Source organism: Macaca thibetana, chromosome 20 (assembly GCF_024542745.1).
Source record: "Macaca thibetana thibetana isolate TM-01 chromosome 20, ASM2454274v1, whole genome shotgun sequence".
In the NCBI taxonomy this organism is placed as follows: Eukaryota; Metazoa; Chordata; class Mammalia; order Primates; family Cercopithecidae; genus Macaca; species Macaca thibetana.
In genome coordinates, this window is record NC_065597.1 from 45,831,757 (window position 1) to 45,853,162 (window position 21,406).

The 21,406-nt window shown below is 39.5% G+C and overlaps 1 protein-coding gene across 1 annotated transcript in view; it reads right to left on the reverse strand.

Annotated features, from left to right (window-relative positions):
* The window catches only part of LOC126944123 (putative cyclin-Y-like protein 3), a 24,628-nt gene extending 22,693 nt beyond the window's left edge, over positions 1 to 1,935 (reverse strand). The window contains 1 exon segment of the mRNA XM_050773401.1: positions 1,801 to 1,935. Coding sequence (XP_050629358.1) covers positions 1,801 to 1,935 — 135 coding nt within the window.
* Between the last annotated feature and the right edge of the window lie 19,471 nt (positions 1,936 to 21,406).

Here is a 21,406-nt window from a genome sequence, read left to right on the forward strand (position 1 = left end):
ACCAAGGAGTTTCTTCACAGAATTGGAAAAAACTGCTTTAAAGTTCATATGGAACCAAAAAAGAGCCCGCATCTCCAAGACAATCCTAAGTCAAAAGAACAAAGCTGGAGGCATCACGCTACCTGACTTCAAACTATACTACAAGGCTACAGTAACCAAAACAGCATGGTACTGGTACCAAAACAGAGATATAGACCAATGGAACAGAACAGAGTCCTCAGAAATAATACCACACATCTACAGCCATCTGATCTTTGACAAACCTGAGAGAAACAAGAAATGGGGAAAGGATTCCCTATTTAATAAATGGTGCTGGGAAAATTGGCTAGCCATAAGTAGAAAGCTGAAACTGGATCCTTTCCTTACTCCTTATATGAAAACTAATTCAAGATGGATTAGAGACTTAAATGTTAGACCTAATACCATAAAAATCCTAGAGGAAAACCTAGGTAGTACCATTCAGGACATAGGCATGGGCAAAGACTTCATGTCTAAAACACCAAAAGCAACGGCAACAAAAGCCAAAACTGACAAATGGGATCTAATTAAACTGAAGAGCTTCTGCACAGCAAAAGAAACTACCATCAGAGTGAATAGGCAACCTACAGAATGGGAGAAAATTTTTGCAATCTACTCATCTGACAAAGAGTTTTCAAGTCTCTCTTACTGAATTTGGCAATGTTTGTTGAAGTCCAAATTGCCATGATAGACATACATAATTTATGACACAGATTGTATTTTTTAAAGTGTGCCTCTTGGCCAGATTTGCACCTGGGATGGGGCAGGCAGCCCAAGCGCTGGTTTTGTGGTTAAGTAGGGAGAAACTGGATGCCTGTGTGTCCAGAATTGGTTCCTTTCAGAGGGTTCTTGGTCTCGCTGACTTCAATAATGAAGCTGTGGACCCTCGCGGTGAGTGTTACAGTTCTTAAAGATGGTGTGTCCAGAGTTTGTTCCTTCCAGTGTTCAGATGTGTTCGGAGTTTCTTCTTTCCACTGGGTTTGTGGTCTTGCTGACTTCAGGAGTGAAGCTTCAGGCCTTTGCAGTGAGTGTTACAGCTCTTAAAAGTGGCATGTCTGAAGTTGTTTGTTCCTCCAGATGGGTTTGTGGTCTCAGTAACTTCAGGAATGAAGCTGCAGATCCTTGCCGTGAGTGTTACAGCTCTTAAAGGAGGCACGTCCAGAGTTGTTTGTTCCTCCTGGTGGGTTTTTTGTGGTCTCACTGACGTCAGGAGTGAAGCCACAGACCTTCGCAGTGAGTGTTACAGCTCATAAAGGTAGTGCGAACCCAAAGAGTGAGCAGAAGCAAGATTTATTGTGAAAAGCGAATGAACAAAGCTTCCACCACCTGCAAGGGAGCTCAAGCAGGTTGCCAACTGCTGGCTTGGGTGGCTAGCTTTTATTCCCTTATTTGGTAGCACCCATGTCCTGTTGATTGGTCCATTTTACAGAGCACTGATTGGTCCATTTTACAGAGTGCTGATTGGTCCATTTTTAGAGGGTGCTGATTGGTGCGTTTACAAACCTTTAGCTAGACACAGAGCACTGATTGGTGCGTTTTTACAGACTGGTGATTGGTGTGTTTATAAACCGATAGCTAAACACAGAGCACTGATTGGTGTGTTTTACAGTCCTTTAGCTAGAGAGAAAAGTTCTCCAAGTCCCCACCTGACCCAGAAGCCCAGCCAGCTTCAGCTGTCACCTATGTGTGGCAGCCTTATGGAGACATTTGTACCAGCCACCCAGCACCCCACAGACCACAGCTGCTGTGTGCTATGACTGCAGCTCCCGCTGGGTGTCTGACTGCTGGCAGTGCTAGGGCCCTGTTCTGTTCCTTCTGGAGGCGGCATAGAACTTCTCTGCCAGCCTCCAGGCTTTGTTGCCAGACATGGGCAGAGCCCAAAATCTGCTCAGGACCTCTGTCTCTGTGGAGCCCCATTGTGACGGGCACCCTTTGCCAAGGAGGATGGCAAAGGGTGGCGGGGTTAGGGAGGCAAGGAGGAGCAGGAGGAGGCAACCTGTGGGGAGGGGAGGCCCATCAGGACCGCCACCTGTGGCGCTGGCAGCAGTGGACACAGGAGTGGTTGCTGCCTGTGGAAGGTGGTCCACCACGCTAGACTTCACCACCATTCCGACCCCCAGACAGGGGGCGCCGGCAGGATTTGAAAATCCTCGGAAAGGACTTACGCCCTGGGTACTCAAGAAACAGAAGAAATGGCAGCTGGAGAAGCTGTTCCAGGTCATGGACCTGTGCTGCTTGACCAGCATCGAGAGCCAACTGGGCCACAGCCCGGGGTCCCTGGTGCCAGTGGGAGTGCTGCCTGTTCTCCTGCCCCGCTTTTGGGTCATGCCTCCTCTGTCTGTGCAAAATCCTGGATTGCCTAATCTCTGTCCTGCCTAGAGAGAACGCAGGGGTAATGAACTGGAGGAGAAGGAGGTGATCACCAGGAGCCAGTGCTGGGTGCGGAGAGAAGAAGGGAAAGAGGTGCGTATCTGATTCTGCCTGGAGCGGTGTGGCCAAACCACATGGTACCCTGCCTTTTGTAGCCCTGCCGCCAGCAAATCCCCCCCTCCCCGCCCCATTCATGTCGTATTCTTTTTCCACCAGTTTCTGCTTCTGAGAATGGAGGAGTCGGGGCTCTGTTAGATGAGTATGGCCAGCGATGTCTGAATCCTCGCTTTAAAGGAGGAGAGTGACAGCCCCAGAGCCAGCACAAGCTCAGGTTCTCAGTAGCCCACCTGCCGATAGACTCGCATGCGCTGTAGATCGCCATTCCATCCACTGGCTGCCTCCAGACCCTGGGATTCCCAGGGCTGGTCAGACAGTCTTCACAGGGCTGCTGAGATACAGCACAATCTGCAGAGATCTTTGGCTTAGATGGCCCGCTTGAACCTTCTGTATCCTGAGGTATCACCCATGGTCTTCAGAAGGCCCCCGCCAGCATCCATGGGTGCGCCCGGACCCTGGCATCATTTAGGGGCCTCGTCTCACCCTGCCCTTAATCGTCAGTGCTCCAGCTCAGCCCTTCTCAGTTTCCCCGGACAATCCTTGCTCCACTAGACATGTTTAGAACCTGTGAATTTCTCCTTTCGGCCTTCCAAAAAAAAGAACAATTTTTATTGCATATATTTTTTCTTACCCGACCTGTAACTCACTTATTGTCAAAAGGCCCTGGCTGAGCAAAACATCTGCACAGTCACCCAGCAGGCCCCACCCGTACCTTCAATATCTTTCATTCAATCTTATAAGGTCTTATATAAGACCAGCAAGGCGTATACAAGACCAAGAAGGCATACCTCTATGAAGGTGCAAGAATCACACCATTATTAGGCTTAGGGTGCCCCCTAATGCATATATGGTTTAGCACACAACACCCAAGTCTTTCTGAATAATACCTGGTAAAGGCTTCCCAAACAGGACAGGTGAAAAAAAAGCCCAGATGGTGAAGACTGCAGTGAATACCTTACTTTTTAATACCCAGACCCTGATGAACTTCCAAAAGCGTCAAGACCATCCAGGAAAACATAACCTCACCAAATGAACTAAGGCACTAGGGACCAATCCTGCAGAAAGATAAATATGTAATCTTTCAGACAGAGAATTCAAATGAGCTATTTTGAGGAAACTAAAAAAAAAAAAAAATTCAAGATAACACAAACAAGTAATTCAGAATTGTATCATAAATGTAACAAATACACTGAAAAAATGAAAAGAATTAAGCAGAATTCTCGACCTGAAAAATATAGTTGACATCCTGAAGACTGCATCAGAGTCTTTTAATATCAAAATTGTTCAACCAGAAGAAAAAAAATTAATGAATTTGAAGATAGCCTATTTGATAATACACTATCAGAGAAGACAAAAATAATAGTGGGAAAAAAAGCATGCCTACAGGATCTCAAAAACAACTGCAAAAAAAAAAAAAAACTTTAAAAATTGTTGACCTTATAGAAGAGGTAGAAAAATGGGGGTAGAAAGTATATTCAAAGGAATAATGAGAGAATTTCCCAAGATACAGAAAAATACTAAATTTAAAAAGCACACAATGGATATACAAAAATTAATAGCAAAAAATTAAATTATACCACCAGAGAATATCACCTTCAATAAAAGGAAGAGAAAAAGAAAGTAAAGGAAGAGGTTTGTAAAACAACCAGAAAAGAAGTAAAAAAAATGCAGGAGTAAGTCCTTACCTGTCAGTAATAACATTGAATGTAAATGGACCAAACTCTCCAATCAAAAGACACGGAGTGGCTGAATGAATAAACAAACAAGAACTAACTATCTATTGCCTACAAGAAATACACTTTTCACATGAAGATACACATAGACTGAAAATAAACAGAAATGGAAAGTTATTCCATGGCAATGGAAACCAAGAAAGAGCATGAGGAGGTATACTTATATGAGAAAAAGAAGTTTCAAGACAAAAACTATAAAAAGGGATGAAAATATATCATATAATGATAAAGGGGCCAACTCAGCAAGAAGATATAATAATTGTAGAAATATGTGCACCCAACACGGGAGCATCCAGATATAGAAATTTTGAGGCTAAAGAAAGAAATAGTTCGCAATACAGTAATAGCTGAAGACTTCAACACTCCCGCTTTCAGCACTGAACAAATCTTTCAGAGAGAAAATCAATTAAAAATATTAGACTTAATCTGGATTAGACCAAATAGACTTAATAGGTATTTACAGAACATTTTATCTAGTGGCTGCAGAATACACATTCACTTCCTCAGCACATGGATCATTCTCAAAGATAGACCAAATATTCGGTCAGAACTAGTCTAAATCATTCAAAAAATTGAGATAATATCCAACATCTTCTCATTACATTAATGAATAACATAATTATTCATTATGGTTACATAATGGAATACAGTTAGAAATCAATAACAAGAGGAATTTTGAAAACTATACAAACATATGGAATGTAACAATATGCTTTTGTGTGACCAGTGAGTCAATGAAGAGATTAACAAAGAAACTGAAAAATATTCTTGAAACAAATAATGGAAACACATGACACTAGATATGAAATACAGTAAATTAGTATTAAGAGGGAAGTTTATAAGCACCTATGTCAAAAAGATTAAAAACTTCAAATCAATAATCTAATGATTCATCATAAATAACTAAAAATGTAAGAATAAACCAAACCCCAAATTAGTAAAAAAAACAGAAATAGTAAATATCAGAACAAAAATAAATGACATTGAAATAAAAAATGATAGATAAGATCAATGAAAAAAGTTGTTTTTTGAAAAGATAAACAAGATTGAAGAAGACCCAAATAAATAAAATAAGAGATGAAAAAACATTACAACTGATACTGCAGAAATTCAAAGGATCCTTACTGGCTTCTGTGAACAACTATATGCCAATAAATTGGGAAATCTAGAAGATATGGATAAATTTCTAAATATGTATAACCTACCTAGTTCGAACCATGAAGACATCCAAAAACTGAGCAGACCACCAACAGGTAATGAGGATGAAACTGTATAAAAGTCTCCCAGTGAAGAAAAGTCTGGATGACTTCATTGCTGAATTCTACAAAACATTTAAAGGAGAACTAATACCAATTGTACTCAAACAATCCAAAAAATAAAGGAGGAGGAAATAGTCCCATATTCATCATATGAGACTAGTATTATTGTTGAAGAAGGAATTCATGAATTTTAAAATATGTAAAGCCAGAAAATTAACTTTTCCCTCAAGGCTTAGTGTAGTGTAGCCACCCCCTACCCCCACACACACACCCATATTCTAAGTTAGAGAATGCTAACAGCCTGTTTTTCCTTCTGTGCTCAGCGAGGCTTATTTGTTCACACTAGTTTCACATTCCTTGAGGCTCAGCAAGTTCTTGCTTACCTCCCCAGCATAGCTACAAAGTCATAAGATTGATAAGTGTTACAGAACCATGTATTCCCACGGATGTAAGACAAGAAGTAACAAATAATTGCCTTTGTTCTCACTTCTGTAAGTACTCTTCCTGAATCACGTAGTTCCCAACCACCAACTGCCTAAAAGGTGGCTGCTTTTTTTTTGTCCGGGGCTCAGAATTTCCTGGATGCTAGTCCAACTGAACCAGGCGATCACCTTTTAATGAGGGACTCTCCTGAACTCTGTTCAGTCTCTCCTATCTTTGATTGTCCCACAACACTCTGATACCTAAACCAGGCAACACACATAAAAATGGTGAATATTGGTACAAAAATTATCAACAAAATACTAGCAAACTGAATTCAACAACACATTAGAAATATCAACCATTATGACTAAGTGAGATGTATCTCAAGGATGTAAGGATGGTTCAATATATGCAAATAATTAATATGACACATCATATCAACAGAGTAAAGAACAATAACTGTATGATTATTTCAACTGATGTTTAAAAAGCATTTAACAAAATTCAGCATCCCTTCATGATAAAATCCTCAAAAAGTTGGGTATAGAAGAAACATACCTCAACATAATAAAATCCTTATATTACAAACCCACAACTAGTATCATACTAAATGGGGAACAACTGAAGGCCTTTCTGCTAAGACCTGAAACACAACAAGGATACCCACTTTCACAGTGTTATTCAACATAGCACTGGAAGTCCTAGCTAGAGCAATCAGACAAGAGAAAAGAAAGAAAAGAAAGAAAGAAAGAAAAAGAAAGAAAGAAAGAAAGAAAGAAAGAAAGAAAGAAAGAAAGAAAGAAAGAAAGAAAGAAAGAAAAAGAAAGAAAGAAAGAAAGAAAGAAAGAAAGAAAGAAAGAAAGAAAGAAAGAAAGAAAGAAAGAAAGAAAGAAAGAAAGAAAGAAAGAAAGAAAGAAAGAAAGAAAGAAGGGAAGGAAGGAAGGAAGGAGGGAGAAAAGGGAGGGAGGGAAGGAGGGAGGGAAAGAAAGAAAGAAAGAAAGAAAGAAAGAAAGAAAGAAAGAAAGAAAAAGAGAAAGAGAGAGAGAGAGAGAGAGAGGGGAGGGAGGGAGAGAGGAGGGAGGGAGGAAGGAAGGAAGGAAAAGAAAGAGAGAAAAAAAGAAAGAAAGAAAGAAAGAAAGAAAGAAAGAAAGAAAGAAAGAAAGAAAGAAAGAAAGAAAGAAATCAAAATTGGAAAGGAAGAAGTGAAATTATCCGTGTTTGCAATTGATATGATTTTGTATTTAAAAAAACTTAAAGACCCACCAAAAGTCTATTAGAACTCATAAACAAATTCAGTAAAGTTGCAAAAAATTAACAGATAAAAATCAATACTATTTCTATACGCCAACATTGAACAATCTGAAAATAAATAATCTCATTTGCAATTGCTACAAATAAAATATCTAAGAATTAACTGAAAAAGTGAATGATCTCTACAATGAAACCTATAAAATGTTGATAGAATAAATTGAAGGGGCCACAAAAATGGAAATATTTTTCATGCTCATAAATTGAAAGAATAAATATTGTCAAAATGTCCTCACTCCCAAAGCAATCCACAGATTCAATGCAATTTCTACCAAAATACGAAGAGCATTCTTCATAGAAACAGAAAAGACAAAATTTATATGGAATCACAATTCGCCCAGAATAGCCAAGGTTACCTTAAGAATAAACAAATAAAACTGGAGAAATCACATTACCTGACTTCAAATTATACTTCAGAGATATTGTAACCAAAATCACATGGTACTGGCGTAGAAACAGAAACGTAGACCAATGCAACAGAATGGAGAACCCAGAAATAAATCCAAAATCTACAGTGAACTTATTTTTGACAGACCTTCCAAGAATATACAGTGGGGAAAAGACAATCTTTTGAGAAAAGTGAATATTCATATGTAGAAGAATGAAACTAGACCCCTGTCTTTTATTGTATACACAAAATAAAAATGAGTTAACTTTAAAATCTCAAACTGTAAAACTGCTAAAATAAAAACTCAGGGGAACTCTTCAGGACCTGAACTGGGGAAAGTTCTCTTGAACACAAGCAAAGGCAACCAAAGCAAAAATGGACAAATGGGGTCATATTAAGTTGAAAAACTTCCTCACAACAAAGGAAAAAAATCAAAAAGTGAAGTGACAACTCACAGAATGGGAGAAAATATTTTCAGATTATCCATCTGACAAGGGATTAATGAACAGAACACATAAGAAGCTCAAATGACTCTATCGAAAAAATCTAACAGTCTGATTAAGAAATGGGCAAAAGATCTGAATAGACATTTCTCAAAAGAAGTCATAAAAGTGGTAAACAGGTATATGAAAAAGTGCTCAACATTTCTGATCATCAGAGAAATGCAAATCAAAATCATAATGAGATATAACCTCATCCCAGTTTAAATTACTTTTATCCACAAGACAGGCAATAACAAATGTTAGTGAGGATGTGGAGAAAAGGCAACACTTTTACTCTGTTGGTAGCAATGTAAATTACTACAACCACTGTGTGTGGACAGTTTGGTAGTTCCCTGAAAAACTAAAAATAGAGCTACCATATGATCCTGTAATCCCATTTTGGGGTATATATCCAAAAGGAAGGAAATTGGAATATCAAAGAGGTATCTGCATTCCCACTTTCATTTCAACACAATAGATAAGATTTGGAAGCAAATTAAGTGTCCTTCAGCAGATGAATGAATAAAGAAAATATGGTACACACATACAAGAAAGTATTATTCAGCCACAGAAAACAACAAAATCCTGTCATTTGCAACTACATGGATGGAAATGGAAGTCATTATGTTCAGTGAAATAAGATAGGCGCAGAGAGACAAACTTTTCACGTTTTCAATTATTTGTGGGAGCTGAAAATTGAAAGAATTGAACTCATATATATAGAGAGAGGAGAATCTCGGATGATTACCAGAGGCTAGGAAGGGTAGTGAGGGGTTGGGTTGGAGGAAATTGGGGACAGTACACGGTTACAAAAAATAGTAAGAATAATATCTAGTGTTTGCTAGCATAACAGTGTGAGTATAGTTAAAAATAATCTAATTGTACCTTTCAACTAAAAGTATATAATTGGATTTTTTGTAATACAAATGACACCTGCCTGAAGAGACGAATACCCTATTTACCCTGATGTGATTATTACACATTGCATGCTCATATGAAACTATATCTGACTAACAAATATGTACATTTATGTACCCACAAAGATTGAAAATATAAATATTTAATGAAAAATTTAAAGTTTACTGTTATGATAAGAATAATGATTATTATTTTCTGGACTTTCTCTTACACATTCTTGTTTTTCACTAATATGCAATACAAATATTGAAAAAAATAAAACTATTGCCCTTCTATCAAATGGTAAAAAACTCATAATTTTTTATAATTTTGAAAAAAAAATACACCTGCTGTTAAAATATTAAAATCATAGAGATCTTTGTGAAGTAAAATTCTCCTCTTTCATCTTTCTCCCTCCGAACTCAATCTCTTATTAGAAAAAAAAAAAACTATTGTTGTCTGGGCAGGGTGGCTGAAGCCTTTAATTCCAGCACTTTGGAGGTTGAGGCGGGCGGATCACCTGAGGTCAGGAGTTTGAGACCAGCCTGAGCAACATGGTGAAGCCCCATCTCTACTAAAAATACAAAGATTAGCGGGTGTGGTGTGGCACTCTTGTAATCCCAGCTACTCAGGAGACTGAGGCAGGAGAATCACTTGAACCAAGGAGGTGGATGTTGCAGTGAGTCGAGATCATGCCACTGCACTCCAACCTGGGTGACAGAGCTAGACTTTGTCTCAAAAAAAAATAAAAAAAGAAAAAGAAAAAGAAAAAAAAAGAAAAGAAAAAAAGAAAGGAAATAAAACTATTGCTATCAAGTTGGTTTCTATTCTTCTGAGCATTTTTAAATAAATTTATAACACACATGAGGTTTTTTTTAGTGCAAATTATATCATACTGCTTTGCTTTAATATGGCTATTTCCCAAGCCATACATCATTGATGTAAATCAGTATCAGTGCATGTGATTCTAAGTAACTATTTTTAATGTCTTAAATATATTTCAAAGAAAGGGCAGACAAGATGTGTTTAATTGTTCATTCTTTGATAAAAATTTAGATTATTTTTAGTTTCACCATTATACAAAAATATTATGTAACATCTTTGTACATAATGTACTACAATGATCTAACTGCTCAATGTGTTTTGCTTTCCTTCAGTAAGATAATATTTGTCATATTTTGAGCATTTATTTTATGAGGATTTTTATCTGATTCATAGCGAAGTTAATTTATCACTGGATTAAGTCACTTGTGAATAAACTGCACTTCAAGGTTGTCCGTCTCAATATTCTGGCAGAGAAGCATTGCTCACTTCATTCATTTCTAACGTCAGTATTTTCACAGCAATTTAAACTTAAATATTTGAGTTGCTTCTACTTTCTTTGTTAAGAAAAAGTATAGTCTTTTTCTGTTTTAAAACTTTTGACTCCAGGGATTTTTGTTTAGGCTTTAGAAAAAATAAAATATGACTGTTGTAGCTACTTCAATTTCTCTTCAGCTGTTGGCTGTATCTGATAAATACTATGTAATTTGACATGTTACAATAGATATATATTTATGGGAGGCCAAAAGTCAAAGTGATCAAATCCATAGAAGTCTACAACTTTGACACTTAATAAAGAATTTTCATTGGTTTTCTAAGTCTTTATGAATCCTAGTGGAATTTCACCCATGAGTAAAAATATGTGGTTCTATTTGGTAATAGTTTGTTAGAAATTTCCACATCAGTATTCAAGAGGCATACTGTTCTGCAGGGTTTTTCTCTCATTGTTGTGGTTGTTATTGTTGTTGTTGTTGTTGTTGTTGTTGTTGTTTTACTACCTTTGTCTGATTCTATTGGAGGGTAATACTAGCTTCCCAAAATATATTGGGAAGTTTTCTATCCTCTTCCATGTTCTGGACAACATTGAGTGAAAATGGTGTTAATTATTTTATAAACACTGAATAGAAAACTCTGTAAAACCATGTGGGCCTAGCTTTTTTGGAGTTTTAAAATTATAATTTAATTTTTTCACTGTATAGAACTATTTAAATGTACCAATTTATTACTGGGTGATTTTGCTCATTGAGGAATTGGTCAATTTAAACTGAGCTGTTAAATTTTATATGTATAGAGTTGTTTGTAGCGTATCCTTGTGTTATGAACTAAGTTGTGTCTATGAAAAAATTATATATTGAAATCCTAACCCTCATTGTGGCTTTATGAGGAGATGGGGTCTTTTCAAAGGTAATTAATGTTAAAGAGGGTCATAAGGGTGAGGCCATAATCCAATATGACTATTGTTATTATTATAAGAGACAGTGAGACACCAGAGTGGGCTGCTCACAGTGCCACGTGAAGACACAGGAAGGTGGCCATATGCAAGCCAAGGACAGAGGCCACAAGAGAAATCAACTGTCCTGGAACCTTGACCTTAGACCTCCAGCCTCCAAAACTGTGAGATAGATATTATTTTTATTAAACCACCCAGACTCTGGTATTTTCTTATGACAGTCCTAGCAGACTAATGTACATTATTATAATATTGATGTCTGCAGGATCTGTAATTACATCCCTTATTTTATTTCTGATATGGTAATTTGCATTTTGTTCATTTTAAAAAAATTTCTTAGTCTTGCTTGAGGATTGTCTATTATTGATCTTTTCAAGTAATTGGCTATTTTATTAATCGTTCTGTATTATTTTATATTTTCAATTTTATTTCTTTTTACATCTTTATTATTTCCTGCTTCATGCTCCTTTTTTTGTTTACTATTTTTTTCCAGGTTCTTGATGTGGGAAGCTAAATTATTTGGAACCTTGTTTTCTCCAAGATGAGAGTTTGGAGCTATAAATTTCTTCTGTGCACTGCTTTTGCTGTGTTTCACAAATTTAGATATGTTGTCTTTTTATTGTTTTTAAGTTCAATGTAGTTTTGTTTTTTCTAGAGAATTTCTTTTAAATTTTCTAAGACTTGGAGATGTTTGTGTTTTGTTGTTGTTGTTGACTTTGAGTCTGATTTTATTATGGTTAGGAATTACACTCTGTATAACATAATCTTAAATTTTTGTAAGCTTTCTTGCATGGTCCAGGAGATGGACTATCTTGCTTTATGTTCCATGGGCACTTGAAAAGAATGTATGTTCTGCTGTTGTTGATTATATTATTCTACAAATATCACCTATCTATTTGCATGGTGGTTGATGATGATGTTGAATTGTTCTATTTTCTTGCATATTTGCTGCTGAAACATTCTCTATTCTATTTTCTTTAGAAATAAATGTCAAATTCCTCAACTATAAATTTGTATTTGTCTAATTGTTCCTCTTCTAAGTTTCTTCTAGTTTTTATTTTATGTTTTTTAACTCTGATGTTTGGTACATACACATCCAGCATCACTATGCCTTCTGAAACAATTTCAGATTTTTATCAATATGTGATTTCTCTCTACATCTCAAATACATTTTTTTCTGTGAAGCCTACTTTGTCTGATAGTAATGTGACTACTCGTGCTTTCCTTGATTATCACTTCCATCTTCTTTCCAGCTTCTTATTATTTACCTATAATATTGGAATTCAATTTCTTTTAGAGAACATATGCATGATAATATTCGTTAGTCGACTTTGTCAATCTCTATCTCTAATTGGTTATTTTAAGACTACTTACACTTCCATTTAAGGTACTTATCATTCACTTTAGTCTGATATTTTATTTTTTTGTTTTCTGTTTGTTCTGTTTTATTCCTTTGTGTTTTAATACTATCTTCATGTACATTTTTAACATGTTCTAGAATTCCATTTGAGTTATTTATAGTGTTTTGATTATAGCTTCTTTTATTTATTTGTTTTTTTGAGATGGAGTTTTGCTCTTGTTGCCCAGGCTGGAGGGCAATGATGTGATCTCAGCTCACTGCAACCTCCACCTCCCAGGTTCAAGTGATTCTCCTGCTTCAGCCTCCCGAGTAGCTGGGACTACAAACATGCACCACCACACCTGGCTAATTTTGTATTTTTGGTAGAGATTGGGTTTCACTGTGTTGGTTAGACTGGTTTAGGACTCCTAACCTCAGGTGATCCACCTGCCTCAGCCTCCCAATGTACTGGGATTACAGGTGTGAGCCACCACATCGGGTGATCATAGCTTCTTTTAATGTTTAAGATATTACATTATATATATAAATTATTATAGTTGATAATATTATACTTTGTTCTTAAAACATAAATACAATTTGTAAAACACAAAGGAGAAATAAAGCCTGTTGAAAAAATAGAGTTTCGTTTGCCATTTGTTAGGATATGTGGGCATGGAAGCATGATTTTTCAATGTTTTTTGCCGAATTAATGCAGTCATTTGGTAAAAGTTTTCTGTTTGATAGGCTGTCTTTTTCTCAGTCTTTTGGCTAAACACAGGAGCTCATTGTTGGTGTGTGTGTGTGCATACCCACTGGCATTTCTGGTTTGTCAGCTCCTTTACTTTTAAGACTACAGCATATGAGACAAAAAACTCCACGGAACTCCTATGTTGTCACCCTCATTCTGTTGTCACATCTTTTTGAGGTTCATGGCCAGTCTTCTTTATTCCTTCCACCTTTCAGAGTTTTCTCCATTTTGTTTTACATATAATGTCCAGGGGTTTCAGTTGTATTTATTGGCAAGAATAAAGACATGTACATATAGTGTGTTTTCCGTAGAGTAGAAATACTTGATTGTGAATGGATTAATCTGAGCTGTTTCTGGTCTTCCCATTATTTAAGTGGAGATATTGAGTAACTTACATCAGTCTCCATCTGAGATTTTACTTCAGATGTTGACCTCTTTTCCTTGGCACCAAGGACTTGGCTGCTGTAGGGGAGAGAAATACTGACACCAAGATCTTGGGCTCCCCTCTAGCAGAGAGATATGCACTGCCTATGATAAGGTATACAATTAAAACAATGTCTCCTGCCAACCTAGAGTCCTTCCCTCCAGAAATGTGTGAGGGAAAAAAAATCACATCGAAAAAATATTAAACCACATTGCAATGCAGAAAACAGATGATCATTAAAAAGATTGCAAGAAAGAAGGAAATCTCATGATTGGTACATACATATCCAGCATTGCTGTGCCTTCTGAAAGAATTTTAGATTTTTATCAATATGTAATTTATTGCTACATCTCAAATAAATTTTTTCTCTGTTGTCTACTCTGTCTGACAGTAATGTGACTACTCGTGCTTTCTTTGATTAATATTTTCATTGTTTTTCCAGCTATTCCAGCTTCAGCCAGGCTGTTACAACCCAGTATATACACATTATCAAGATAAAGTATAACTAATCTTCAAGGAAAAGACTTGAAAGTACCATTTTACATATCTTTCAAGTGTAGACATTTGCATTTGCTAATTGCACTTATCACAAGAAATCCACTTCTCATAGTTTATTACAGGAGGTAGGCTAGTAACTTACAGCCAAGCACTTGGTAAAGTTAGAATTTTACTTTCTTATAAAAGCTATAACCTTTTATGATTCCACTTTGGAGAAAAGCCTCCCAAGTCCTTGAGAAAGACAATCCTGGGTTAAGAGCCGGCAAGAGTCTTACTTAGTTTTTGAAGAGATTTCAGTGCATCTCAAAGGAACAACGAAGTCATTCACGATGGAAAGTTTTCTTTTAAAAATGTTATTTAAAAAAAGGTGGAGTGTCTTTTCCCATTTTCACTGGAGAAATTTATATTTTTTATTTGTACTTATCCTCCTACCTGCCAATGGTTCAATGACCCTATTGTCTTCTAGTCTCCAATATTACCCTTAGCTTTGCCACTCACACCTTCTCTCTGTTACTCAGTCCTGTGTCTTTCAGCTGATTTTCTATCCCTGCATTCTCAATTCTGTTTTTTTGTTTGTTTGTTTTGTTCTTGTTTTTGTTTTTGTCTTCTCAAGGGGACATCCATGCTCTGCCTGGATCCTACCTCCCTGCACTGCTTCCTGGGAGCTCTGTCTGTCTCTGCAGGCCTTGAGCTGGTGTAGCCAGGGGGCTCCTCCCCTGGTTTTGGCCTCCAGGCCACTGTCCTGTATTCCTTCAAGATACTTTCCTGTGTCTGAAAACATCTGGTTCACATAGTTGGTCTGTTTTCTGCTTGTTTAATGTTGGAGGGGGTCTGGATCTTGTTCTTCCAGGATACACAAAGGTCAAAGCTCTGAATTGAATTTGAAATGAATTATTGGTTATTAATTTTGGGCTGAGATGAATTTTTTATTACTTTACAATAATGCCAATATTGTAGCTTGGTTCATGGGGGTTAGAATTTCAGATTATTGTTTTTACTATTGTGATTTCACACACTTAATTCACAGGAAAGACATTCCTAAAGAGATTACCTTATGATAGAATACTTTTTTTCTTTAACTTTTAAAATTAGCTTTCTTTCCACCAGTCCCTAAGCTTTATAGTCCAGCCTCTGTTACCTCTGGCAGTTTTGGTAGTTTTCATTATGGACATTAGAGGCAACTCTATGGAAGATGGGTCTATGATCAGCCTGTCTCTCTTCCGGGTCAATCTTTAGAGAGCCCAGGAAATCCAGAGTTCCCTGAAAGAATGAGAATTCCTTGGAAGCTAGGTTTACCTTGGGACAAGAAAGGAGAATCACATACTGTCAAAGCATTTTCCCAGGTTCTGAAGGACAGGGACATAGAAAAGAGTTGGGCCTGGTGGGATGGTGATGTTCCTCGCTCCTACCTGAAAGTTTCTGCTGCCTCTAGACCCTTACAAGGTAATAACTTCTTTTGTTTCCAATAGCAAAAACAAGCAGAACTGGGAGGATGCAGACTTCTCCATTTTGTGCCAGACATGTCTTGTGGAAGACTTATATATTGGAATGACCAAAGAAAACTAAGAAAAAATAATAGAAAATCTGTGATAGGCCATTCCTATAGTTTGCCTGGTACCCTGGGGTGCACATGTGTTTCAGGAAGACTGAAGTGTATGAAACCTGCAGTAAATTGAGGAATGTTGGCCAGACCTGACTTTCAGGCCTAGAGTAGGACTGCATGCCCAGGTTTATGATGCAGAATTGTCTTCAAAAGATGTCTTGCCACAGTCAGAAGGCAATGAAGAGTATTACGTGTATTTACCACAAAAAATCAATTTCTCATAGTTTATGACAGGAGGTACGTTAGTAACTTAGAGCCAGGGAATTGCTGAAGTTAGATTTTTGCTCTCTTATAAAAACTATCACCTTTTATTAGTCCATTTGAAAGAAAAGCCTCCCAAGTCCTTGAAAAAGACAATCCTGGGTTGAGAGTTGTCAAGAGTTTTATTTAGTTTTTGAAGAGATTTCGGTGGATCTCAAAGAAACAGGAAGATATTCATAATGACAAGTTTTCTTTTAAAAGTGCTCAGAAATAAAAAAAAAAATGTACAGTGCATTTTCCCATTTTCACTGTGGAAATTTATTATTTTTTATTTGTACTTATTCTTATACATGCCAAGTCTATATGCAGAATATGGTGAGAGGGATTTCTCTTTCTAATGGAATATGGTCAGTTGGCCTGCAGGGAAAGCCACATCCACCAGTGACATGCTGCTTGAAGTGCCAAGATCACACCTACTACCTAAGGAATAAGTCACACATTTGCTTCTTCTGGGTGAAAGGAGAGTGTGAGAGAGAAGAGGAGCGTCTACACAGACATGAGAAGCCTGCAGATCCAGATGATCCCCTTGCTGATCAGTCTTTAAGATTTTGATCAGAAAGGGGCTCATCTGGATCAGACCCTGTAGCAGATGAGCTTCTAAAGCAGGTTTCAGCCATGCCTTGTCTGGAATCCCTACAGGACGAGACTATTAACAGACTACATGCTGGCGATATGGGGAATATCATTACTGAGTCAGATCTAAGAAATAATCTCTACCCATTGGGTGGGATCTGGACAGTCACTGTTGTACAAAGAGAACATTATGCTTTCATTCAGATTTCCACAGGTCAGGCTGCAGAAGTGGCTGCTGAGAACTCCTTTAATAAATTGATTGTCCATGGCTGCAAATTCAGTGTAAAATGGGGAAGATCACCAGCACTCCGAGGAAAGACAAAGGAGGATGAATCCATAGACTCTAGGGTCAAGCCAGAGCCTATTTTATCAGTGTCAGGAGCTGTTTTTCCCCTGCAGCTCTATTCCCCACCTTAGATTCTCCTTGTACAGAGTGAGGCTACCTTTCCTCAATTTTGACCATTAAATGTACCTGCCAAAGATGATAGACTTAGAGACCTCCCCCCCTTGACCTTCAGTTGCCCAGGTTTTTTTTTGTTTTTATTTTATTTTATTTTTATTTTTGGTTCTATCACCTGAAGAAGTTATTGAATTCTATAAACCAGGGCCCCAGTGCCATCTGCTTGGTCACAGGCCTCTTTCCCTTTGGTTGTCAGGGGGTAACCACTCAGGTCATGGGGACCTGGCCATCCCTGTGTCTTTCAGTGGATAAAGTTGGCAGGTGTTCTGTCTAGTCCTGCCCTATGCTCACGGAGGTGGTCAGTTTTTCTTTCAGCTTAGTTATTGTCACCAGCTTGGTCCTGCTTGGTATGCATAGGTGCCAGATACCCACACACTGCTTTAAGGGGGTTTCCCTGCCTTTGGCCAAATTCTTTTTTTTTTTTTTTTTTTGAGATGGAGCTTCACTCTTGTTGCCCAGGCTGAAGTGCAATGGCATGATCTCAGCTCACTGCAACCTCTGCCTCCAGGGTGCAAGTGATTCTCCTGCCTCTCAGCCTCTGAGCAGCTGGAACTACAGGTGCTGGCCACCATGCCTGGCTAATTTGTGTGTGTGTGTGTGTGTGTGTGTGTGTTTTTTTTTTTTTTGTAGAGATGAGGTTTCACCAGGTTGGCCAGGCTGGTCTTGAACTCCTGATCTCAGGTGATCCACCCACCTCAGCCTCCCAAAGTGCTGGGATTACAGGCGTGAGTCACTGCACCTGGCCTATTTGGCCAAATTCTAGTTCTGGCCAGGGCCACAGAAAGCACAGTACCCTGCATGGTCATCCTGGCTACTTCTGGGGGCCCATGGTGTCCCATTGCTTCTCCTGTCTCAAGGCTTAGATTGAGGCTGAGTCATGCCCCTCTAGGTCTGGGATGTTTGTCCTGTGAAAGAGGCTCTGTCATATGGTTTGGCCAGTGTGAGTACACAGGGCATGCTGCTGGTTGGCTGGACTTCAGGGACACCACACTCACCCTCCCCTCCAGCAGCCTTGACGTTCCCAGCTCCCCTTTGATATTAATTTCACATGGCTAAGAAGCTATCTCACAGCTGGAGACAGCTTGCTAGCTAATGCCTTGGCTCCTTCTGAGCTGTGCTGGTCACTGCCCCTGAAGAAGGTTAGATGCAGGTGCCACAATGCAAGCGAACACCTCTAGTTTACCTCTAAATTTTAATGGGCTGGGCAGGGTCTGATGTCAGGTTTCCAATCAGGTTAGGAGCAGGACCCATTCCATGGTTCTAGATGTGTTCAGGACAGACGTGGAAGAAACAGGGCTAAGCATTCCTTCTCCAAACTATATTGCAGAAACCATAGCCACCCAATGCTCAGGTCCATGGGGAGCTTTGGGAGCAAATTCCAATGTAGTAATCACCAAGCAACTCATGGTCTGTCCCAAGTCAGGGAAAATCTGGGTACACTCTGAGCCCCTGGTCCCCCAGAGAGCAGCCTGAATCTCTGGGCTCTGTGGAAGCCCCCTGATTCTACTGGGCTTTGGCTTCAGGGACATCCTAGCCAGTCGAGTTTGGAGAGGCTCTTCTTTTAAGGGGACTTCTCCCATGAGCTGTGGGAGCTGGGCTGGTGAATAGGAGAGATCCAGCTCACACCCTTGGGGAAGGTCTTGGTGCTGAGATATGCCTGCAGAGGCCTGGATGCCTGGGACACTGGCTGCAGGCCCAGGGCCTTTCTGGAACTCTTCAGATTTTGCTAAAAGAAAAACAGACTTGATAAGTTTCTCTCCTGAGCCAATCTGAACCTCGCAGGGCCTGGCCCACAGGCCTGTGTTCCTATAGTCCTTAGAGTCCCTGTCTGACCCCCACTTGTCTAACAGTGAGGACACCCCTGCAGGCTGTTGATTCCAGAGTGAGGGGTGTGTGCAGCCTGGGGCATGGGTGCTGTCAGGGCACCTCAGGTTGCTTCTGGGACAGCTCCTCAACACTCAGGCTGACTCGGGGCTCCAGGCCTCATACCTTCACCCCAGGGCTGCTCTGTCTGGGCTTCAGCCCTGGTCCAGAACTCAGCTGGGAGAGGCCTTACCTGTCACCTGGCCGTTACCACCTAAAATGAGAATCTGTCTTCACAGTGGATGAGATGCCCACAGGACCAGGGCCCCCCTTTGCCCTTCAAGACTAGTCCACTCCATGCCAGGACTGGACCGTTCCCACACTCAGCTCAATGCCGTTCTGGCTCTAGGCCCTTTCCCTGGATCCTCTCTGGGTCTAAGATAATGATTTGCTTCACTGCGTGCCTCAAGACTTGTTGTCCTGACACCCCTGGAGGGGTTCTGAGGAGTGAGGTGCCCCTGCTGTTCTCTGGGGCTATCGGTGCTCACAGATGTGGGTGTTGGCTTGCAATATGGGTCCATCCCCTTCAGTGCCCTTCAGGAGTCCTGAAAATTCTAAATTCTGCTGCCTATGAAAGAAATAAAGTAGGATTTTCTTTGTTTCATGCTGATGCTGTTAGTTTAATTTTCTCTAACAAACACTGACAATGAAACAAAGACCAGGTTAAGATTATTCAGCAAATAGTCCGTGAGCTCTTCAGGGCATCTCAGTTAAAAAAGTATTGATAAAATCTATATATGGTGAAATGCAAAAATCTCAGCTGTACATTTTGATAAGTTATTATTGTCATTCTAGTTGACTTATTTTATAATTTTTAATTTGCAAACATGAAAGTTCAGTCTTTAGGAGGTGCAGTTCCATAGGACTGAACCAATGTGGAGCATCTCCCATTCACCACTCAAACACGCCTGGGAGAAGCTCCTTCATCCTCACAGTCCCCAGTGTGTCCCTTTTGGAGCCAACCTCTCCCAACTCTGTCAGCCCCTGGAAACCACTAATCTGTTCTCAATCCATAGGATTTGGCCTTTTCCAGAATGGCCTATGAATTGGAATCATACAATGGGTAGCCTTTTGGGTCTGGCTTCTGTCACTTAGCAAAATGCACCTCAGATCTATCCACGTAACTGTGGGGTCAATGGTTTGTTCCCTTTCATCACTGAGCTCTCTTCTGTTTTATGGGTGTACCATCATTGCTCTACCCATTCCCTTGCTGAAGATAATCTTGAAAGCTTCCAGGTTTTAGTGATTATGAATAAAGCAGTGAATGTGACATGAAGGTTTCATGGGGATGTAAGTTTTCAAATCAGTCAGATAAATATCTATGAGCACTTTGGAGTCTTGTGATATCAGTACACTTAGTTTTGTAAGCAACTGCTAAGCTATGCTTCAAACTCGCTGCACATTTTATATTACCATCAGCCGTGAATGAGAGTTCCTGTGACTCCACATCCTCCCTAGAATTTGGTGTTGTCCGTGCTTCCTAGGAATGCTCATAAGCCCCTCATCCTGCCGTCCTCCCAGAGGTCCACACCACAGGCCCTCACTAGTCATGGAGAGCAGTTTTCACCATGCAGCATTGTTTTGTTTGTCACTGTTTGTCTCCTCAGTTTTCACCACGTGGTATTATTTGTTTGTTGATGTTGGTCTCCTGTGGTCCTGGCCCCACAAACTCCAGCCCAACCCAGGGCTTGGAGCCCAGTAGGTGCTTAGTACATAATGCTGGCACCTCCCTGGACCAGGAGAGCCCTTGGTGGTTCTGGTGTCCCCTCTCTGAGACTGCTGAATCTCCCCTGGGACCTCATTATTTTCTTTGGGACACCCCTTCCACCCTTACAGATTTTCTCATCTCCTCTGCAACCCTTCATCCCCCATAGGGCTTACTTGATGCCATAGTACTCCCTGAATATGACATGGTTTCTGAAGGTATGGCTTGCATCCAGGTCAGTCTGGTTCATTTTCACTGAGGACATCTTGACCTGCTTCTTTATTTCCTGCAGGGCAGGACCAAGGGGAGGAATCAGCCTCAGGACAAGCACAAGACTGAATGCCACGAACAGCCATTATAAAACAATCGGCACTTCTGGAAAGAAAATATATTTCTTTCTTGCAGAAAACTCATTCTCTTGCTTGTTTTTAAAGCCAAATAATGTCACTAGAACCCAGTTCATCTGTGGTGCCCGTGTTACCTTCTATGCCCAGGGTGTGTGATAATCAAACCCCAGGTTCAACTTTCCTATAGCTGAAGATCTTGGCTTTTGACATGACCTGGCTTGTTTGTCCTGCTCTGGCCAGCTGTGGAATGCTTATGCCTGGTATTCCCTTGGATTCTCAGCCTTCATCTTCTCTACACCCAGCAGATGTGAACAGGTC